The sequence below is a fragment of the Triturus cristatus genome, chromosome 2_1, assembly GCF_964204655.1.
Source record: "Triturus cristatus chromosome 2_1, aTriCri1.1, whole genome shotgun sequence".
Classification (NCBI taxonomy): Eukaryota; Metazoa; Chordata; class Amphibia; order Caudata; family Salamandridae; genus Triturus; species Triturus cristatus.
The window spans coordinates 371,181,569-371,203,075 of record NC_140581.1 but is presented as its reverse complement, the minus strand read 5'-3'; the positions used below and the strand labels follow the sequence as shown (position 1 = coordinate 371,203,075).

Sequence of the window (21,507 nt, the reverse complement as noted above, 5' to 3'; positions counted from 1 at the left end):
CTGGTTCTGCGGATGTGCAGGGTTTCTGCTAGGGCGAGGTAGGCGAAGCGTAGGTTTCTTTTGGTACTTGGAAGGAGATTCTATCTTTGAGGTTTTTGGGTCTTATGTTGTGGAGGGATTTGTAGGCGTAGGTGAGTAGCTTGAAGGTTACTCTCTTCTCGACAGGGAGCCAGTGGAGGTCTCGCAGGTGTTTGGTGATGTGCTCATGTCGGGGATGCTGAGGACGAGTCTGGCCGCGGTGTTCTGGATGGTCTGTAGTTTGCGTAGTAGGGATTTGTTGATTCCAGCGTAGAGGGTGTTTCCATAGTCCAGTCTGCTTATTATATGAGTGTGTGTGTAACTCTTTCTGGTTCCGAGGGGATCCACTTGGAGGTCTTGCGGAGGATGCAGAGGGTGTTGAAGCAGGTGGAGGCCACGGCGTTGATCTGTCGGGTCATGGTGAGGGAGCAGTAGAGAATGATGCTGAGGGTCTGGGTGTGGTCTGTGGGGGTGGGGGGTACCGAGGGCGGGGGGGCCACCAGGAGTTGTCCCAAGCTGATTTGAGTTTGACAGCTGCTGCTCATCCAAGCTGTAACGTCTTTGATTCCTTCTTGGAAGCGAAGTCTGGTGGTTTCGGGGTCCTTCATGAGGGAGAGGATGCGCTGGGTGTCGTCGGTGTAGGGTACAATGCTGAGTCCATGCTGTCTGACGATGGCGGCAAGGGGGGCCATGTAGATGTTGAAGAGCGTGGGACTGAGCGATGATCCTTGTGGTTCTCCGCAGTTGAACTCTGTGGGTTCGGAGAGGAAAGGCAGGAATTTGATCCTTTGGGTTCTGCCGCCGAGGAAGGAGCAGAGCTTGTCGAGGGCGGTGCCCTGTATTCCGGCGATGTGGAGTCTGGCTGCGAGAGTGCCGTGGAGACTGTGTCGAAGGATGCAGAGAGGTTGAGTAGGATGAGGGCTGCGGTGTGGCCTTGTTCGAGGAGCGTGCGAATGTCGTCTGTAGCGGCCAGGAGGGTGGTCTTGGTGTTGTGGTTTCTGCGGAATCTGGATTGGGAGGGGTCGAGGATGTATTTGTAGAAGCCCACACCTTACTGTGAGCGCACAACCCCTGTTGTGCATGACCTTTGGCGGCGTGCAGCAGGGTTTGGTCGAAAGCCTGGCCAATGGGTGAAAATCTTCTTTTTATTATTTTTTTTTTTTTGTCAGCCTCTTTCCCCCTTAAAACTTTTTTCCCCTGGGATGTGGGAGATCATAATAGTTTCTGCCCACATCCACCTATGTTTTTAACCTTACCTAATGTTCCCATAATTAAATATCACCTTCAGTGATGGGAGACCTTGAGGTAATTATACTTTCCTGATGCTTGCAAAACGAAATAAAACCTGCTCCTCTAACTCGGGCGTTGAAGCACACCCAGATGCACAAGGTATCTTGGATGGGCACCCTATGGATGACGCATGCCACTAACTAGTGTTGGTGGGTGAGGGTTTTTTTAAAAACCCAGTAGGCTTCCCTATTCACCTGAGCGAGGGGTACAACACGATTTAGGATTTTGGTAGCAGGCTCTCTCTTATGGCTTGTTTAATTTCTTACACGAAACGATTGCCAAGTTTGGTGCAGATCCGTTCATGGGCTAATGTTATAGGCAGATCAAAAAATGCCTTTGAATATAAAGTGCAGCTGAACCACAACTTCAGTTGCAACTGCCACTGTATACATTTTTTTATATATAAATCAGAAAAAAAGATGAAAGTGGAGTTCTAGTTAGTCCTTGCAATAATATAAAAACAGGAAATAACTGATATTCACTAGTTAAAGTTTATTGAGCTTCCTAAGTTGTAACCCTGCCATGCACTGCTTATGACCTCACATATTTCATCACTCACATAATTACCCAATGGCGGTCGTCACTGGGTTTTTATGGTTAGAACTGCGTTTCCATAAGAAATGTCTTTTTGGTTTGCTATTACGTTTGACGCTGTTTGACGAATCTTCACAAAACTTTCCAAAAATGTGCTGTTAAGGGGTGATCCGTCAAGCGGGGGCCGAGAAAAAGGGAGGGTCCTAAAACGCAAAATCCCAATGCATTTTCCATAGACTTTTTTCTAATGCAATATTGCAAAAATTGCTGAACAGAATTTCACCAAATTTGGCAGGATGGTAGATCTTGGTCCAGGAAACGTGCTTTTTGTGAGTTTGTGTAAATTCGTTAAGTAGTTATTGTAAAATTATGGTTAAAAAATATTTGTATATCTGGGAGGGTGGCTACGAGGGAATTACTTTAAAAAAAGATATAAGGTGGCAGGATAGGAATACCCTACCCCCCAGCACTAGTGGTCTGGCCAGGGAAGCCGTGTCAAATAAAAGGGACAGGGGCCCGCGACTCCCTCTCCCTGAGCCTCTTCGAGGCCCAGGAGACATCATTGGCCAGGGCCAATTCAAAATGAAAGGGGCGCGCAGCCCCCACCACCCCATAGCATGTAAAATATCCTGGGGATCCCATCCCCGGGTCTTGTTCTACTATGAGAGCCCATCCCCAGGAGACCGTTTCCCTACCCTACCCACATGAGCATGGCAGGGAAACATTTCTGCGCCCACCTGGCAGGTGCTTTCAAAATACTCCTGCTGGGTGGGAGAAGATTTTGTTTCTCGGGCCCGCGCTCTTGCGGAGAGAAACTCCGATTGCTCATGCCCAACGGGAAAAATTAAAAACTGATGTCTCTGCTGGGCGGGAGCAATTCTGACTCCCTCTGCCCCTAGAATAGGTGTATTCAGGGGCCCTGGGTCGTCCCCTGTTCCCCTGCGGCTCTCGGAATAATGTGCTGTGTGTGACGTGGGTGGGCACCTAGGCGCCCATGTAAGGCCCTTGGAAATGCGGTCCCCGGGGCCACTATTGGCTCATGCCCCTCCCCTTAAAAAAAAAGACAGGCCCTGTTTTATTGAGTCCATAGTCCTGCAAAGGCTCAGGGAGGGATGCCGCAAGCCGTGAACAAGCCTTAATGGCGAAACGCGTTGGTGTTTGGCTTCTTGTTGCAAAATAAACAAAGTAAAGCATCCTGGAGTACCGTTTCTTTTGAGGAAGAAAGGGTTTGTTCTATATGTATGTATGTGTGTGTGTGTGTATATATATATATATATATTACGTGTGTGTGTGTGTGTGTGCGCGTATTACCTTCTGGCGGTCGCCAGTGGGTAGTTATAGTTAGGACCTATTTTCCATAGGAAATCCGCAACATTCTATTCCCAATAACTTTAGCGCCGATTGACGAATCTTTGCAAAATTTTCAAAACTTTTGGCCAGCTCCGGTCCGCTCCTATCCTGAAAGTCTCGGGAGGATTCGTGTAGTGGGGGCCGAGAAAAAAGGGGGGTCCCAAAACGTGTATTCCCCATACAATTTCCCATAGGACCTTTAGCCGCAGCTACAGCCCGAACTGCTGAACGGAATTATGCCAAATTTGGCAGAAAGGTAGACCTTGGTTCAGAGTCGTGCCTTTTGCTTAAATGATGTAAATCCGTTCATTAGTTCCTGAGAAAATCAAAAGTAAAATCACATATATATCTGGGCAGAGCCTAACCACACATCTCATTGTGAGATCTGATTGGCTGTCAGCACTTCATCCAAGAAGTGTTGGCAGCCATCTTCGGACCAATATACATGATAGCACCTCATTAAAAAGCATTGTAGTTAATAGAAGGTTTTAAGACTTTAGTTACATTATAAATCATTTGTTGATGGTACCATACTCATTTTGGGAACTGTGGTATGTTCTAAGGTGATTTTACCATGTGAAAAAGCCTTCTGCCGGGATGATATGAATCATGTTTGAGAGAACTATATTCTCATGCTTTTCCCACAGAGGTTTGGAAGATGCTCTATAGGCTAAACTGAGAGCATATTTTCTGTAAATTCACATTATCTTTCTCAGTCATGTGAGAATTAAGTCTGACATTCTCAGTAAAACATGTACATCCGACAAGGGCAGAGACTGTCAGTTGATTCCTTTGTGTTATACTGCAGCTTCCCAGAGTGTTCCAAAGAACAACTAGAGCGCTAACATTCCTACTTATGACAAACGTATGGCACACCTGACGCCATCTTGATTGGAATAAAGTGGTAACTCTTAAAACATTTAATTTAAAAAGGAGCACAATGAGGGGGTTCATTTTGCCATAGAAAGTATGATTAGTGCTGCAGAAAGGAAAATTAGGGCACATTTTGAGTGACTTCTCAAATCCTCTTCTATTTCATTAACAAATTGGAGAGGTGTAGAGGGAGAGGTGTAGAGGGAGAGGTGTAGAGGGAGAGGTGTAGAGGGAGAGGTGTAGAGGGAGAGGTGTAGAGGGAGAGGTGTAGAGGGAGAGGTGTAGAGGGAGAGGTGGAGAGGTGTAGAGGTGGAGGTGTAGAGGGGGAGGTGTAGAGGGAGAGGTGTAGAGGGAGAGGTGTAGAGGGAGAGGTGTAGAGGGAGAGGTGTAGAGGGAGAGGTGTAGAGGGAGAGGTGTAGAGGGAGAGGTGTAGAGGGAGAGGTGTAGAGGGAGAGGTGTAGAGGGAGAGGTGTAGAGGGAGAGGTGTAGAGGGAGAGGTGTAGAGGGAGAGGTGTAGAGGGAGAGGTGTAGAGGTGTAGAGGGAGAGGTGTAGAGGTGTAGAGGGAGAGGTGGAGAGGTGTAGAGGTAGAGGTGTAGAGGGAGAGGTGGAGAGGTGTAGAGGGAGAGGTGGAGAGGTGTAGAGGGAGAGGTGGAGAGGTGTAGAGGGAGAGGTGTAGAGGGAGAGGTGGAGAGGTGTAGAGGGAGAGGTGTAGAGGGAGAGGTGGAGAGGTGTAGAGGGAGAGGTGGAGAGGTGTAGAGGGAGAGGTGGAGAGGTGTAGAGGGAGAGGTGGAGAGGTGTAGAGGGAGAGGTGGAGAGGTGTAGAGGGAGAGGTGGAGAGGTGGAGAGGTGTAGAGGTGTAGAGGTGGAGAGGTGGAGAGGTGGAGAGGTGGAGAGGTGTAGAGGGAGAGGTGGAGAGGTGTAGAGGGAGAGGTGGAGAGGTGTAGAGGGAGAGGTGGAGAGGTGTAGAGGGAGAGGTGGAGAGGGAGAGGTGTAGAGGGAGAGGTGTAGAGGGAGAGGTGTAGAGGGAGAGGTGTAGAGGGAGAGGTGTAGAGGGAGAGGTGTAGAGGGAGAGGTGTAGAGGGAGAGGTGTAGAGGGAGAGGTGTAGAGGTGTAGAGGTGTAGAGGTGTAGAGGTGTAGAGGGAGAGGTGGAGAGGTGGAGAGGGAGAGGTGGAGAGGTGTAGAGGGAGAGGTGGAGAGGTGTAGAGGGAGAGGTGGAGAGGTGTAGAGGGAGAGGTGGAGAGGTGGAGAGGGAGAGGTGGAGAGGGAGAGGTGGAGAGGTGGAGAGGGAGAGGTGGAGAGGTGGAGGGGAGGTGGAGAGGTGTAGAGGGAGAGGTGTAGAGGGAGAGGTGGAGAGGTGTAGAGGGAGAGGTGGAGAGGTGTAGAGGGAGAGGTGGAGAGGTGTAGAGGGAGAGGTGTAGAGGGAGAGGTGTAGAGGGAGAGGTGTAGAGGGAGAGGTGTAGAGGGAGAGGTGTAGAGGGAGAGGTGTAGAGGGAGAGGTGTAGAGGGAGAGGTGTAGAGGGAGAGGTGTAGAGGGGAGGTGTAGAGGGGAGGTGTAGAGGTGTAGAGGGAGAGGTGTAGAGGTGTAGAGGGAGAGGTGTAGAGGGAGAGGTGTAGAGGTGGAGAGGTGTAGAGGTGTAGAGGGAGAGGTGTAGAGGTGTAGAGGGAGAGGTGTAGAGGTGTAGAGGGAGGGTGTAGAGGTGTAGAGGGAGAGGTGTAGAGGTGTAGAGGGAGAGGTGTAGAGGGAGAGGTGTAGAGGGAGAGGTGTAGAGGGAGAGGTGGAGAGGTAGAGGTGTAGAGGGAGAGGTGTAGAGGTGTAGAGGGGAGGTGGAGAGGTGTAGAGGTGTAGAGGGAGAGGTGGAGAGGTGTAGAGGGAGAGGTGGAGAGGTGTAGAGGGAGAGGTGGAGAGGGTGGAGAGGGAGAGGTGGAGAGGTGTAGAGGGAGAGGTGGAGAGGGAGAGGTGGAGAGGGAGGGTGGAGAGGTGTAGAGGGAGAGGTGTAGAGGGAGAGGTGTAGAGGGAGAGGTGTAGAGGGAGGTGTAGAGGGAGAGTGGAGAGGGAGAGGTGGAGAGGTGTAGAGGGAGAGGTGTAGAGGGAGAGGGGGAGAGGTGGAGAGGTGTAGAGGGAGAGGTGGAGAGGGAGAGGTGTAGAGGGAGAGGTGGAGAGGTGTGAGGGAGAGGTGTAGAGGGAGAGGTGTAGAGGGAGAGGTGGAGAGGTGTAGAGGGAGAGGTGTAGAGGGAGAGGTGTAGAGGTGTAGAGGGAGAGGTGGAGAGGGAGAGGTGGAGAGGTGTAGAGGGAGAGGTGGAGAGGGAGAGGTGTAGAGGTGTAGAGGGAGAGGTGTAGAGGTGTAGAGGGAGAGGTGTAGAGGTGTAGAGGGAGAGGTGTAGAGGGAGAGGTGGAGAGGGAGAGGTGTAGAGGTGTAGAGGGAGAGGTGTAGAGGTGTAGAGGGAGAGGTGGAGAGGTGTAGAGGGAGAGGTGGAGAGGTGGAGAGGTGTAGAGGGAGAGGTGGAGAGGTGTAGAGGGAGAGGTGTAGAGGTGTAGAGGGAGAGGTGGAGAGGTGTAGAGGGAGAGGTGGAGAGGTGTAGAGGGAGAGGTGGAGAGGTGTAGAGGGAGAGGTGGAGAGGTGTAGAGGGAGAGGTGGAGAGGTGGAGAGGTGGAGAGGTGTAGAGGGAGAGGTGGAGAGGGTGTAGAGGGAGAGGTGTAGAGGTGTAGAGGGAGAGGTGGAGAGGTGTAGAGGGAGAGGTGGAGAGGTGTAGAGGGAGAGGTGTAGAGGTGTAGAGGGAGAGGTGGAGAGGTGTAGAGGGAGAGGTGTAGAGGGAGAGGTGGAGAGGGAGAGGTGGAGAGGGAGAGGTGGAGAGGGAGAGGTGGAGAGGGAGAGGTGGAGAGGTGTAGAGGGAGAGGTGTAGAGGGAGAGGTGGAGAGGTGTAGAGGGAGAGGTGTAGAGGGAGAGGTGGAGAGGGAGAGGTGGAGAGGGAGAGGTGGAGAGGGAGAGGTGGAGAGGGAGAGGTGGAGAGGTGTAGAGGGAGAGGTGGAGAGGTGGAGAGGTGTAGAGGGAGAGGTGGAGAGGTGGAGAGGTGGAGAGGTGGAGAGGTGTAGAGGGAGAGGTGGAGAGGGAGAGGTGGAGAGGTGGAGAGGGAGAGGTGGAGAGGTGGAGAGGGAGAGGTGTAGTGAGTAGTAGTAGTAGAGAGTAGTAGTAGTAGTAGAGAGTGAGTAGTAGTAGTAGAGAGTGAGTAGTAGAGTGAGTGGTAGAAGAGAGTGAGTGATAGAGGTAGTGGTAGAGAGTATTAGAGAGTGAGTGGTAGAGAGTAGTAGTAGTGAGTGGTAGAGTGAGTGGTAGAGGGTAGTTGAGAGTAGTGGTAGAGAGTGAGTAGTAGTAGTAGAGAGTGTGTGGTAGAGAGTAGTAGTAGTAGTAGTAGAGAGTAGTAGCGAGTGTGTGGTAGAGAGTAGTAGTAGAGCGAGTGGTAGAGAGTAGTGGTAGAGAGTAGTGGTAGAGAGTAGTGGTAGAGAGTAGTGGTAGAGTGAGTGGTAGAGAGTAGTGGTAGAGAGTAGTGGTAGAGTGAGTCGTAGAGAGTAGTGGTAGAGAGTAGTGGTAGAGAGTAGTGGTAGAGAGTAGTGGTAGAGAGTAGTGGTAGAGAGTAGTGGTAGAGAGTAGTGGTAGAGAGTAGTGGTAGAGAGTAGTGGTAGAGAGTAGTGGTAGAGAGTAGTGGTAGAGTGAGTGGTAGAGAGTAGTGGTAGAGTGAGTGGTAGAGTGTAGTGGTAAGTGGTAGAGAGTGAGTAGTGAGTAGTGAGTGGTAGAGAGTGAGTAGTGAGTGGTAGAGAGTGAGTAGTAGTAGTAGAGAGTGAGTGGTAGAGAGTGAGTATTAGAGAGTAGTAGTAGTAGAGAGTGAGTGGTAGAGAGTAGTATAGAGAGTAGTAGAGTAGTAGAGAGTGAGGAGTGAGAGTGAGTAGTAGAGAGTGAGTAGTAGAGAGTAGAAGGGAGTGAGTAGTGTCGTTCAGTCAGTGTCGTTCAGTCAGAGGGAGAGGGAGAGGTATAGAGGGAGAGGTATAGAGGGAGAGGTGGAGAGGGAGAGGTGGAGAGGGAGAGGTGGAGAGGGAGAGGTGGAGAGGGAGAGGTGTAGTGAGTAGTAGTAGTAGAGAGTAGTAGTAGTAGAGAGTGAGTAGTAGAGTGAGTGGTAGAAGAGTGAGTGATAGAGGTAGTGGTAGAGAGTATTAGAGAGTGAGTGGTAGAGAGTAGTAGTGAGTGGTAGAGTGAGTGGTAGAGGGTAGTTGAGAGTAGTAGTAGAGAGTAGTAGTGAGTGGTAGAGAGTGAGTAGTAGTAGTAGTAGAGAGTGTGTGGTAGAGAGTAGTAGTAGTAGTAGAGAGTAGTAGCGAGTGTGTGGTAGAGAGTAGTAGTAGAGTGAGTGGTAGAGAGTAGTGGTAGAGAGTAGTGGTAGAGTGAGTGGTAGAGAGTAGTGGTAGAGAGTAGTGGTAGAGAGTAGTGGTAGAGAGTGAGTGGTAGAGAGTAGTGGTAGAGAGTAGTGGTAGAGAGTAGTGGTAGAGTGAGTGGTAGAGTGAGTGGTAGAGTGTAGTGGTAAGTGGTAGAGAGTGAGTAGTGAGTAGTGAGTGGTAGAGAGTGAGTAGTGAGTGGTAGAGAGTGAGTAGTAGTAGTAGATAGAGAGTGAGTGGTAGAGAGTAGTATAGAGAGTAGTAGAGTAGTAGAGAGTGAGGAGTGAGAGTGAGTAGTAGAGAGTGAGTAGTAGAGAGTAGAAGGGAGTGAGTAGTGTCGTTCAGTCAGTGTCGTTCAGTCAGTGTCGTTCAGTCAGTGTCGTTCAGTCAGTGTCGTTCAGAGTCTCAGTCAGTCACAGTCAGTCAGAGTCACAGTCAGTCAGAGTCACAGTCAGTCAGAGTCACAGTCAGTCAGAGTCACAGTCAGTCAGAGTCACAGTCAGTCAGAGTCACAGTCAGTCAGAGTCACAGTCAGTCAGAGTCACAGTCAGTCAGAGTCACAGTCAGTCAGAGTCACAGTCAGTCAGAGTCACAGTCAGTCAGTCAGAGTCACAGTCAGTCAGTCAGAGTCCCAGTCAGTCAGTCAGAGTCCCAGTCAGTCAGTCAGAGTCCCAGTCAGTCAGTCAGAGTCCCAGTCAGTCAGTCAGAGTCCCAGTCAGTCAGTCAGAGTCCCAGTCAGTCAGTCAGAGTCCCAGTCAGTCAGTCAGAGTCCCAGTCAGTCAGTCAGAGTCCCAGTCAGTCAGTCAGAGTCCCAGTCAGTCAGTCAGAGTCCCAGTCAGTCAGTCAGAGTCCCAGTCAGTCAGTCAGAGTCCCAGTCAGTCAGTCAGAGTCCCAGTCAGTCAGTCAGAGTCCCAGTCAGTCAGTCAGAGTCCCAGTCAGTCAGTCAGAGTCCCAGTCAGTCAGTCAGAGTCCCAGTCAGTCAGTCAGAGTCCCAGTCAGTCAGTCAGAGTCCCAGTCAGTCAGTCAGAGTCCCAGTCAGTCAGTCAGAGTCCCAGTCAGTCAGTCAGAGTCCCAGTCAGTCAGTCAGAGTCCCAGTCAGTCAGTCAGAGTCCCAGTCAGTCAGTCAGAGTCCCAGTCAGTCAGTCAGAGTCCCAGTCAGTCAGTCAGAGTCCCAGTCAGTCAGTCAGAGTCCCAGTCAGTCAGTCAGAGTCCCAGTCAGTCAGTCAGAGTCCCAGTCAGTCAGTCAGAGTCCCAGTCAGTCAGTCAGAGTCCCAGTCAGTCAGTCAGAGTCCCAGTCAGTCAGAGTCCCAGTCAGTCAGTCAGAGTCCCAGTCAGTCAGAGTCCCAGTCAGTCAGAGTCCCAGTCAGTCAGAGTCCCAGTCAGTCAGTCAGAGTCCCAGTCCGTGTCAGTCAGAGTCCCAGTCCGTGTCAGTCGGAGTCCCAGTCCGTGTCAGTCGGAGTCCCAGTCCGTGTCAGTCGGAGTCCCAGTCCGTGTCAGTCGGAGTCCCAGTCCGTGTCAGTCGGAGTCCCAGTCCGTGTCAGTCGGAGTCCCAGTCCGTGTCAGTCGGAGTCCCAGTCCGTGTCAGTCGGAGTCCCAGTCCGTGTCAGTCGGAGTCCCAGTCCGTGTCAGTCGGAGTCCCAGTCCGTGTCAGTCGGAGTCCCAGTCCGTGTCAGTCGGAGTCCCAGTCCGTGTCAGTCGGAGTCCCAGTCCGTGTCAGTCGGAGTCCCAGTCCGTGTCAGTCGGAGTCCCAGTCCGTGTCAGTCGGAGTCCCAGTCCGTGTCAGTCGGAGTCCCAGTCCGTGTCAGTCGGAGTCCCAGTCCGTGTCAGTCGGAGTCCCAGTCCGTGTCAGTCGGAGTCCCAGTCCGTGTCAGTCGGAGTCCCAGTCCGTGTCAGTCGGAGTCCCAGTCCGTGTCAGTCGGAGTCCCAGTCCGTGTCAGTCGGTGTCCCAGTCCGTGTCAGTCGGTGTCCCAGTCCGTGTCAGTCGGTGTCCCAGTCCGTGTCAGTCGGTGTCCCAGTCCGTGTCAGTCGGTGTCCCAGTCCGTGTCAGTCGGTGTCCCAGTCCGTGTCAGTCGGTGTCCCAGTCCGTGTCAGTCGGTGTCCCAGTCCGTGTCAGTCGGTGTCCCAGTCCGTGTCAGTCGGTGTCCCAGTCCGTGTCAGTCGGTGTCCCAGTCCGTGTCAGTCGGTGTCCCAGTCCGTGTCAGTCGGTGTCCCAGTCCGTGTCAGTCGGTGTCCCAGTCCGTGTCAGTCGGTGTCCCAGTCCGTGTCAGTCGGTGTCCCAGTCCGTGTCAGTCGGTGTCCCAGTCCGTGTCAGTCGGTGTCCCAGTCCGTGTCAGTCGGTGTCCCAGTCCGTGTCAGTCGGTGTCCGTGTCAGTCGGTGTCCGTGTCAGTCGGTGTCCGTGTCAGTCGGTGTCCGTGTCAGTCGGTGTCCGTGTCAGTCGGTGTCCGTGTCAGTCGGTGTCCGTGTCAGTCAGTATGTGTCAGCTAGAGCAGCTTTGCTGACCTGGTTCTCTCCCTCTAAAGCAGCTCTGCTGACCTGGTTTTTGTGGCTCTACAGCAGGTCTGCTGACCTGGTTTTTGTGGCTCTAGAGCAGCTCTGCTGACCTAATTCTTAGGCTACAGAGCAGCTCTGCTGATCTGGTTCTCTGGCTCTACAACAGCTCTGCTGACCTGGTTCTCTGGCTCTAAAGCAGCTCTGCTGACCCGGTTCTATGGCTCTAAAGCAGTTCTGCTGACTTGGTTCTTTGGCTCTAAAGCAGCTCTGCTGACTTGGTTCTCTGGCTCTAGAGCAGCTCTGCTGACCTGGTTCTCTGGCTCTAAAGCAGCTCTGCTGGCTTGGTTCTCTGGCTCTAAAGCAGCTCTGCTGACCTGGTTTCTCTGGCTCTACAGCAGCTCTGCTGACCTGGTTTCTCTGGCTCTACAGCAGCTCTGCTGACCTGGTTCTCTGGCTCTACAGCAGCTCTGCTGACCTGGTTCTCTGGCTCTACAGCAGCTCTGCTGACCTAGTTCTTAGGCTCTAGAGCAGCGCTGCTGACCTGGTTCCCTGGCTCTACAACAGCTCTGCTGACCTGGTTCTCTGGCTCTACAGCAGCTCTGCTGACCCGGTTCTATGGCTCTAAAGCAGTTCTGCTGACCCGGTTCTCTGGCTCTAGAGCAGCTCTGCTGACCTGGTCCCTTGGCCCTAAAGCAGCTCTGCTGACCTGGTTCTCTGGCTCTACAGCAGCTCTGCTGACCTGGTTCGCTGGCTCTACAGCAGCTCTGCTGACCTAGTTCTATGGCTCTACAGCAGCTCAGCTGACCTAGTTCTATGGCTCTAAAGCAGCTCTGCTGACCTGGTTCTCTGGCTCTAGAGCAGCTCTGCTGACCTGGTTCTCTGGCTCTAAAGCAACTCTGCTGACCTGGTTCTCTCCCTCTAAAGCAGCTCTGCTGACCTGGTTTCTCTGCCTCTAGAGCAGCTCTGCTGACCTGGTTCTCTCGCTCTAATGGCTCTAAAGCAGCTCTGCTGACCTGGTTCTCTGGCTCTAAAGCAGCTCTGCTCACCTGGTTATCTGGCTCTAGAGCAGCTCTGCTGACCTGGTTCTCTTCCTCTAAAGAGCTCTGCTGACCTGGTTCTCTGGCTCTAAAGCAGTTCTGCTGACCTGGTTCTCTGGCTCTAAAGCAGCTCTACTGACCTGGTTCTCTGGCTCTAGACCAGCTCTGCTGACCTGGTTCTCTGGCTCTAAAGCAGCTCTGCTGACCTGGTTCTCTCCCTCTAAAGAGCTCTGCTGACCTGGTACTCTGGCTCTAAAGCAGTTGTGCTGATCTGGTACTCTGGCTCTAAAGCAGCTCTGCTGACTTGGTTCTCTGGCTCTAGAGCAGCTCTGCTGACCTGGTTCTCTGGCTCTAAAGCAGCTCTGCTGACCTGAGTCTTTCCCTCTAAAGAGCTCTGCTGACCTGGTTCTCTGGCTCTAAAGCAGTTCTGCTGACCTGGTTCTCTCCCTCTAAAGCAGCTCTGCTGACCTGGTTCTCTGGCTCTTAAGCTCTTCTGCTGACCTGGTTTCTCTGGCTCTACAGCAGCTCTGCTGACCTGGTTCTCTGCACTCACCCGACTTCGCGAAAATATATTGAAAAATATGTTTATTATGAGTACAAATATATTATTTCTATGAATATCGTAGATAATCTCTTGCCCTAATATGTATATTAAAGACACATACATATCATTTTGGAACATAATTTTTTTTTGCGGGAGTCGCGCACCCAGCGCGCCCCAGCACGTATATGACGTCACGCGGGACCCGCAACCGAACAAGCATCTTGTACCGTATTGCGCATGTGTCGCGAATGCGCGGGAGCAGGAGTCGCTGACTGGTCGCATACCAATCGCGCACATCATGTTCTATTAAATGTATATGATGTAACTGAAAAACACGCAGCCGTCGCACACCGTACGCGGATCCTTCACGACTTTTCTAAAATGGCGGCTAGAATGCGTGCACCCACCGTGATGTGTACGCTTTTGAGTGTGCGAATCCAAAAAAAATTTGTTTTTTTTTTTAAGAAAATAATATAAATATATTAAAATAAAAAATGAAAACAAGAAAATTAATCAATATTTCAGTTTGAATTTTTTTTACATTTTATTTTTTTGCAATTTTCTGAAAATTGTTATTTAATGAATAAAATATTTATAAATAAACAGTTAAAAAACTGTAGAAAATCAGTACAGAAAAATAGGTATAACTACTATCACATTTAAAAATTAGCATGTAAAAAACCTTTGAAATTCACTGAAAAAAACAGGTTTCAGAGACGTTATAGTTAGAAATTAGCTTTTAAAAAACCTTAGAAATTCACAGAAAAAACCATAGGTTTCAGGGATGTTCTAGTTAGCTGGCCATTTCACTCGTACAAAACCATTGAAATTCCTCCGTTATAGTTAGTTCTGCTAACTATAACTTGCGCGCCGGCAATGCACTGCTGATGATGTCACATATTGCATCATTCATGACGTGGTCAGTGACATCACTGATGACATCATCCAGTGAATAGGTGCCCTTTCATGTGATTTGCCACGTGGCCCACTTTTGGCCCCGGGGACCCCATCCCCTGTAGCCGGCCCTATCCGTTGGGGACCGTGGGGAGGTCCCCAATCCCCCCACGGTCCCGCCGGCTCCCTGCGGGATCCGGCATTGCTTTTCCATAAGGGGAGCTGCTGACATGCAGCTCCCCTTATGGAAAAGCAATTCTGCTTTGCTTCATTGAAGCGAGAGTAGGTTTCCTTGCTCTCACTTCAATGAAGCAAAGCAGAGTTTGCAATGCCCCGCACTGTCATTGCAAACAGCAGTGTCCCTGGGGTGGGCACCCTGGGATACTGCAGGAGCCGGCCCTGGGGGGTGGCGTTCCCCAGGGCCATCACTGGCTCCAGGAGGGGGGGCCACGCGGGTCCCCTCAACATTGGCAAAGCCCGGGGAGGTGGTGGTCCCCGGGTTTCGGGGGTCCATAAAGGACCCCCAAATTTGTATAGTTAGTTCCCTGGGGAGGTGGCGGTCCCCGGGGCGTGGGGGTGGCTCGAGCCCCCCCCCCCCCCACACAGGTAGTTTTTTTTGTTGTTGTTTTTTTTAAACAAGACCCGGTTGGCCGTTCCCGGGCTGCGAGGGGGCCATGTGACCCCCGCAAATATTTTAGAAAAGCCCCGGGGGTGGCGTCCCCGGGGCTTGGAGGACCCCACCCATTTTAAACACAAGCCCCGGGGGGGGGGGGTGGCGGTCCCCGGGGCAGCGGGGGGGCCATGAGCCCCCCTGCAAATATTTATGAAAAGCCCCGGGGGGTGGCGGTCCCCGCGGCTGCCGGGGGGCCATGTGCCCCCCGCAAATATGTAAAGAAAGCCCTGGGGGGTGGCGGTCCCTGTGGCTGGGGGGCCCCTCTGGGCCCCCCATTACAATATAAACATTGCCCCCGAGACTTGGCTCACCCGGGTGCTCAATAATAACGAAGCGTGGGAGCCAGCGCTTAGTTTTTTTTCCATCGCGGCAGGATCTGTGGATCCTCCGCATCTCGACGATATTTTTTTTTTAATGCTTTTTTGGCCCAGGGGGTCCTTGTGGGACACCCTAAGCAGGCCTAGGGGGTCAGGGTGTTTTTACCCTGCCCCCTTTTCTTGTTTTACACGTTTGTTTCTCCTGGTTTCCTGTGCCTCGGTTCTACCAAGGCACAAGATGGCTGCCAACATTTCCTGGTTTGGAGTGTTGACAGCCAATTAGAATGCAGCTCGTGATCGGGAGGGTGCGCGGATCCACCGTTCCTCTATATATCAAAACTTTTATTTTTTGAGTCTCTCAGCAACTACTGAACGGATTTACACCATTTAAAAAAAAAAAGGTCTCTTTCTGAACCAAGGGCTACCTTTTTGCCAAATCTGGTGTAATTCCGTTCTGCAGTTTTGGCTGTAACCGTGTCTCAAGTTTCCTATGGGAAATTGATTTTTTTTACCTCTATTTTTTTAATTTCTCTGGAACTACTGAACGGATTTACACCATTTAAAAAAGGTCTCTTTCTGAATCAAGAGCTACCTTTGTGCAAAATTTGGTGTAATTCCAATCAGCAGTTCGGGCTGTAGCCGTGTCTAAAGATTCCTATAGGAAATAACATGGAGAAAACACGTTTTGGGACCCCCCTTTTTTCTCGGCCCCCGCTTCCTGAATCACCCCGAAACTTTCAAGATAGGAGCTGACCGTAACGGGCCATAAGTTTTGAAAATTTCGCAAAGATTCGTCAACCGGCGCCATAGTTATTGGGAAAACAAAAAACGAGTTTCCTATGGAAACTAGGTCCTAACTAGTACTATCTATCTATCTATCTATCTATCTATCTATCTATCTATCTATCTATCTATCTATCTATCTATCTATCTATCTATCTATCTATCTATCTATCTATCTATCTATCTATCTATCTATCTATCTATCTATCTATCTATCTATCTATCTATCTATCTATCTATCTATCTATCTATCTATCTATCTATCTATCTATCTATCTATCTATCTATCTATCTATCTATCTATCTATCTATCTATCTATCTATCTATCTATCTATCTATCTATCTATCTATCTATCTATCTATCTATCTATCTATCTATCTATCTATCTATCACCTGGTTCCCCAGCTTCGAAGTCAACCACTCTAGCCGTTAGACCATATCCCTCTCATACATATATTGGTGTGCTGTGCTTTGCAGTAGTACTACACTGAGCAGGTCCACATGCAGCCTAGCATTGCACGGCTCAGTATTTGTTACATTCGCTAGCTGTTTTTGTTTCTTTGCCATATTGTGAGCTCGTATCCCCTAAAGAGTTGTTCTGGATTGCACGGAAACCCTTGCTGGCTGTGGTGGGAAATGAGCCATATGTGGTTTATTTTACGTGCAGGCTTCTGCAGTTGTCATAGTTTTGTGAAGTATCATTGCTGCACCTTCTTAAACGAAAGTAAAATAACGTGTTGTTTTTTCGTTTCAGGGCTTGCAGTGAACCGAAAAACAGACTTTACATTTGGTGTGCCTTCATATGCCAAACTGCTGAACGTACTCCCCTACAGCTGATTATTTGAAAGCATTTCAATAAGGTAAGACAGGCCCTGGCAGTGTCGTATTTCTGTCAAGGAAGATATGCAGCACCACGCCCTATAACTCTCAAAGCATATCTTCATAATTTATGCAAAATATATTCTTTAATCAAATAAGTCATTCATTCCCGGCCCGTGAGTCAGCAAAATCAGTGTGAATATACTCTACCACTTGGATATCAATGTTGCAGCATTTCAGATGGAAACTTTGTGTTGCTTGTTTTGTAAGCGTTACTGGATTATCTTTCAAAGTGCATTTTAGATTACCAGCCAAGAGACCTACCTACTTTTTAGGTCAAACCTGACCAATGCTTTATTAGAGTATGGACTTGAAGCTGCGCCCACTCTCTGCTCATATTTTTAATTGGCTTGTGTCATTGTCCTTTGTAAATGCTGGCTTCTGATTAGTTAACAGGCTTGTTAGTCCCTTTTTAGAACTGCCTTATCTTCATTTGTAACCTCCTATGAGAACTGGCCCTTATACTTCTGTTGTTACACGGTATTTCTTATTTCGTCTGTAAGCACTATTTTCTTTAATGAGTTTCTCCTACTGCAGGCATGACATGCTTTCCTGCTACATTCAGAGCGCCATGCACGTTTTCACTTTCCAAGCAGCCCAGGAAAATGGCGGCCGCTTCTTTGAAATGAAATGGGTCTCGCAGTTTAAAGAGTTTGAGCTATTGGCATCGGAAATGACAATGCCTTTTATGTATGTGTTAATTATCAAAAAAGATAAATAAAAGACATTGTCATTTACAATGCCAATAGATTAAACTCACACAAATGCGAGACCTATTTCATTGCAAATGCTTGTTACTCCTCCTGGGTGGCGTGTTCAAAATAAATGTCATAATTCAATTACCTCTGGTTTTTCAGGCTGGGGGATCTTCACAGCTAACCAAGACTATCTGAGATTATCAGTTCACATTGTGCAAAGTTTTGCGTTGGCTCACTGCTAACATTGTCAAGGTTTTGCGTAGGCTCGCTGCTGACATTGTCAAGGTTTTGCGTCGGCTCGCTGCTGACATTGTGCAAGGTTTTGCGTTGGCTCGCTGCAGACATTGTGCAAGGTTTTGTGTTGGCTCGCTGCTAACATTGTGCAAGGTTTTTTGTTGGCTCGCTGCTGACATTGTTCAAGGTTTTGTGTCGGCTCGCTGCTGACATTGTTCAAGGTTTTGTGTCGGCTCGCTGCTGACATTGTGCAAGGTTTTGCGTCTGCTCGCTACTGACATTGTCAAGGTTTTGCATTGGCAGGCTGCTGACATTGTGCAAGGTTTTTTGTTGGCTCGCTGCTGACATCTCTTATGAATAGCAGACCGCACGTTTGAGTCCTCCCTAGAGACAACTTAACTTTACTCTGTTATTCCTACATCCGTTATTTGCTTGGTGAAGTAGCTGCACAAAACTGCAATAAGCCGCATATTAAAAAAAGTTATTAAAAGTCTACAATGCCCTTGTTATCGATTTTTGTGGAATCTGCTTTGAAGTGTGTTTCAGTTCTTTTAAGTGTTCTTTTAAGTGAACTTCCCGAGCAGATGCTTCACATAAAATGTATCTTATCTCAACATGGGACCACTCTGTGTGCTAGAGCTGTACACAGGATCCATTAACTCCAAGATATTCCTATCGCCCACCCCTTTTCTCAAATAGTTTGTGACACACAATGCTAGACTACAGAATGTCTTGTGAAATTTCAGGATAATTTTCCTCGCACTTGTAGGTTAGACTTCCAGCCCAGTGCAGTCATAACACAGGAAACAAGTTAGCTAATTGATTCAAATACTGATTTATGCCTTCCTATTGTAGAGTATTTCTGTCCTGCTGGCTATAGTTCTATTGTTTGCCAATAACGCAATCTTGTGAATGTATCAGAAAATCTACTCCATGTACAAGTAATGAGTGCATGCACTTTACTTGAATGGGTCATCTATACACTCAAGTGTGTCCACCCACCTATGAATCATGTTTTGCAGTCGCGATTCTGGTTTGTCAGAGTCTACATTTTTTATCACTGCATTTTTTATGTCCACTATTTTTCCAGGTTTTCCATACTGAAGAGTTATCTAACCACTGCTAATCACCAACCTTGTCTTCCTTGTGCAATCAATTAATGGCAGGGGACTGGTTTTATAGTTCAAGTCTTATCGGCCGACACGACCCCTATGGAGAGTTCATTTGTTATTTTACTCGCAGGTGCTCTCCGACTTTATAACTCTTGTAGATGGATACACGTTACAAAACTTTGGAAGTACATGCACTGGCTTCCTATTGTAACATGGGTTTTATTTTAAGATTTTATGGATTGATGGCCCACTGAGCACACTGATCACCTGGTCCTCTGTTTATGGACAAACTATTGTGTCCATATTACACTATCCTTCCTTCAGACTAAAAGCACGTCAGAATTCCATCTGCATCAAGCAGTCAATATTTCTACCTTTTTTTTTAAACCTGCAAATAGAGAAAATAATATGAGGGGTGTGCAAAATTAGCATATTTTGTTTTGTGTAATTATGCAACATTTCCCAAAAATTACACAAAAGACATTCCCGGTCATTTAGCACTGTATTTTAGTGCAAAATAGTCCCTTTTTGTGCAAAAAAGCACAAAAAAACACAATTGCCATGAACCATTCAGGGCTCGTTCTGGTTGTGCGTATTATTCCTGTGCTTTAACTGTAGTATTTTCGAGTTAATTGTCTTTGATTTGCGTGAACAGCTGTAGTGACATCATTTTGGGAATTTTGCTCAGCCAGTGTTATGTGAAATGCTGGAAATTACATGAGATCGCACCGGTGTAACAGAAATGTTGCCTAAGCCTAGAAATATTAAGTATGACAGAATATGGCATCAGAACATTTCTTAAACATTAACAGTATGAAAGATATCCAAATATTGTCCAGACTGTTAACCATGGAGAGAACACAGGGCCTTATTTAGTAAAACAATCTTCACTGCACGTTGATGAGAAAGTAATTTCCATCTTTGGCCACCCTCTCTTTTTGTCTACTATAACCGGCACCAAAGGGGTATCCTTGCCTTTCAGCTTAGCTGCTGTTGAAATTGTACTTTATAGATCACCTGTAATTTTCTGAACTCCACGAAGTCCAGCTCCCCTGTTGACCCATCCATCACCTGTGCACATTGTTCTTCTGTCCATGCCGGATATTGTCCTCTCTCTTATGGAGATGTGCAAGAAACCTCTTGATTCGAATTGCGGTCTTCAGGACTATTTCCCTTCTTTCTTACCTGGCCAAGATTACTTCAGTTCCAGTCAATACTCAGCCTCCTTCTCCTGGGATCCCAGTCCCTCCTTTCATCCAGGACTTGGAATGAAGGTAGTTGTTACTGCTAACTTCTATGACATCCTAAGTACCCTGGACACCGAGGGCCTGGCTGCTCTGCTTCTTACCCTATCAGTGGCCTTTAAAATGGCCTCTCATCTCCTTCGGCTCTTTAGACGGAGGGAGTTTGCAGTGGCACTGGGATGGAAGGGGCGGTACTAGGATGGGTTGCACCTTTATTCAGGGAATGTGGACAGCCGGTTACCCTGCCTCCTCACTGCTCTGAGATTTGAGAACTTGTGTGTTCCAGGGTTCTGCCCTGGCCCACATCATGTTCAACAATTGTATGATTGCTTCATTGCAAATTTGTTGTGGCGATGCTGTTTGACCTTCCGAAACGTGCTGCATTGGTTGCAACTCATTCAGAATACTGCAGTCTGATTATTCCCGGGTCTTTCTAGGAGAGGACTTTAAGGCAGTTTGAAAAACGTGCATGGCTCCCAGTACCCTAAAAAGTTAGGCTTGTCACAAAGCATTCCAGGAGTAAGGCCCTGTTTTTATTTGCCTGAAGTGTTGCAGTTCTGATTCACAGAGGACCTTGAAATCTTCTAGTCTTGCTCAGAGTCAGGCATGTTTGGTTAAGTGGGAGCTCCTTCTCTCCATGTGCTAAATATTGGAATCCTTTACCTATTTCCATACGTAGCATTGACAACCGTTTGACTTTTTGTAAAGACTTTAAAACTTGGCTCTTTTGCTTGAGTTATTTGTAAATTGTCTCTTAACCATCGCCAAGTTTCACGTGTTGACTGCGCATGTGATCTCTTTTGGATCACGGTTTCGCTTTAACACAATGGTTCATTCATGCAGTGCTGCAGAAAGCCTTTCAATAGTGAACATTTTAGCACACAAGTTTTTTTTCTTTTGTATTAGGAAAAAACATTCAATGGGCCATCGAATGTGCGTCCACACGCATGGCGACCATCTTGAAAAGCACTGAAAGATGGCTGCCGCACATACCTACGTATGGTTGCCATCTTGGAATGATTTTTCTTAGACAAAAGAAAAACCATTCCATGCACATTCACACATTATGGTTATCTGGGAGGAGGCAAGAAGGTAGGTTTTGTGTTTGGCTGCTGGTACGTAAAACAAGTGATATCGAAAATACAAGGGCACAAAACAGTGGAACTCAGATGCACGTGGACGAAAACCACATATTTATTTGTATTATAAAAATGTAATTCCAATTTTGCGGTGACGTTTGGAAGCATTTTTTGTGCCAATAAAACATTTTGCTGTCCAGCTACGGCCCCACTTTCTATAATGCCTTAGTAAAACATGACTTAACTCTTTTTTTTTTATTGTAGGACCTCCAAAGGATTTGCAACCTCATTCATTCTTTGCCTCCCTGCTGGCACTATTTAATTTGACTGATTGCCTTTCCCTCAATCCAGCTGGCTCCTCTCTTTGCTTAGCCTATCATGAACTGTGATTTATTCACCACTGCTGCTTGCTTACTCCATTGCATTAGTTCACTTTCCTGTTGCTGTCTTGAAAGAGCAGCGTCCATGTGTGTGAATTACATTAGGTATTAAAATAGGTAAACAGTAGTACCTGGTATAGACATTCCTGTTCAGTCCTGAGTGATATTTTTGCTTAGCGGCTTTGTGAATATCTTTAAAATGTAAGCACTGTTCAGATAGGGAAACAGCTTGTGGCTGCAATAAATATTCTTCCTGAACTGTCGATTTTAGCCATCGTGCCCCAGTCTAGCGCTTTTCTTCGTGGGAAGGGGAAGCAGTGCACTTTGTTGGTCTGCACCTTTTCTTTACGATGTTGAATATATATCTGTGATTTGAAGTTGAACAATTAACAATCAACATCTCTTTGACTAATTGTGACATTAAACAGTTGTTTTGGTCTTTTCCAGGGATTGAACTCGGGATGGCTGCCCGCAAGCACAGTATGCTCTCTGCTCTTTTGATTCCACTGGTGATCTGCTTCACCCTAGGTAAGACCCGTCCCTGAGGTGGGTGTAGCATGCTCTTTAGAAAGAATTCCAACGTGAGATATATCAAAAGATTAAATGTAGTTTAATGAATAAACAGGACCCACGACCACCTGCTAACAGCTCAA

The 21,507-nt window shown here is 48.3% G+C and overlaps 1 protein-coding gene across 6 annotated transcripts in view; it reads left to right on the top strand.

The window, feature by feature from the left end:
- The window catches only part of IL6ST (interleukin 6 cytokine family signal transducer), a 563,892-nt gene that overhangs the window by 116,443 nt on the left and 425,942 nt on the right, over positions 1–21,507 (top strand). For all 6 annotated transcript variants that reach the window (XM_085631350.1, XM_085631355.1, XM_085631352.1 and 3 more), the window contains 2 exons: positions 15,983–16,088; positions 21,302–21,382. In XM_085631350.1, the coding sequence (XP_085487476.1) occupies positions 21,316–21,382 (67 nt within the window). In that variant the 5' untranslated portion in view covers positions 15,983–16,088; positions 21,302–21,315. The remainder of the gene's footprint in view (positions 1–15,982; positions 16,089–21,301; positions 21,383–21,507) is intronic.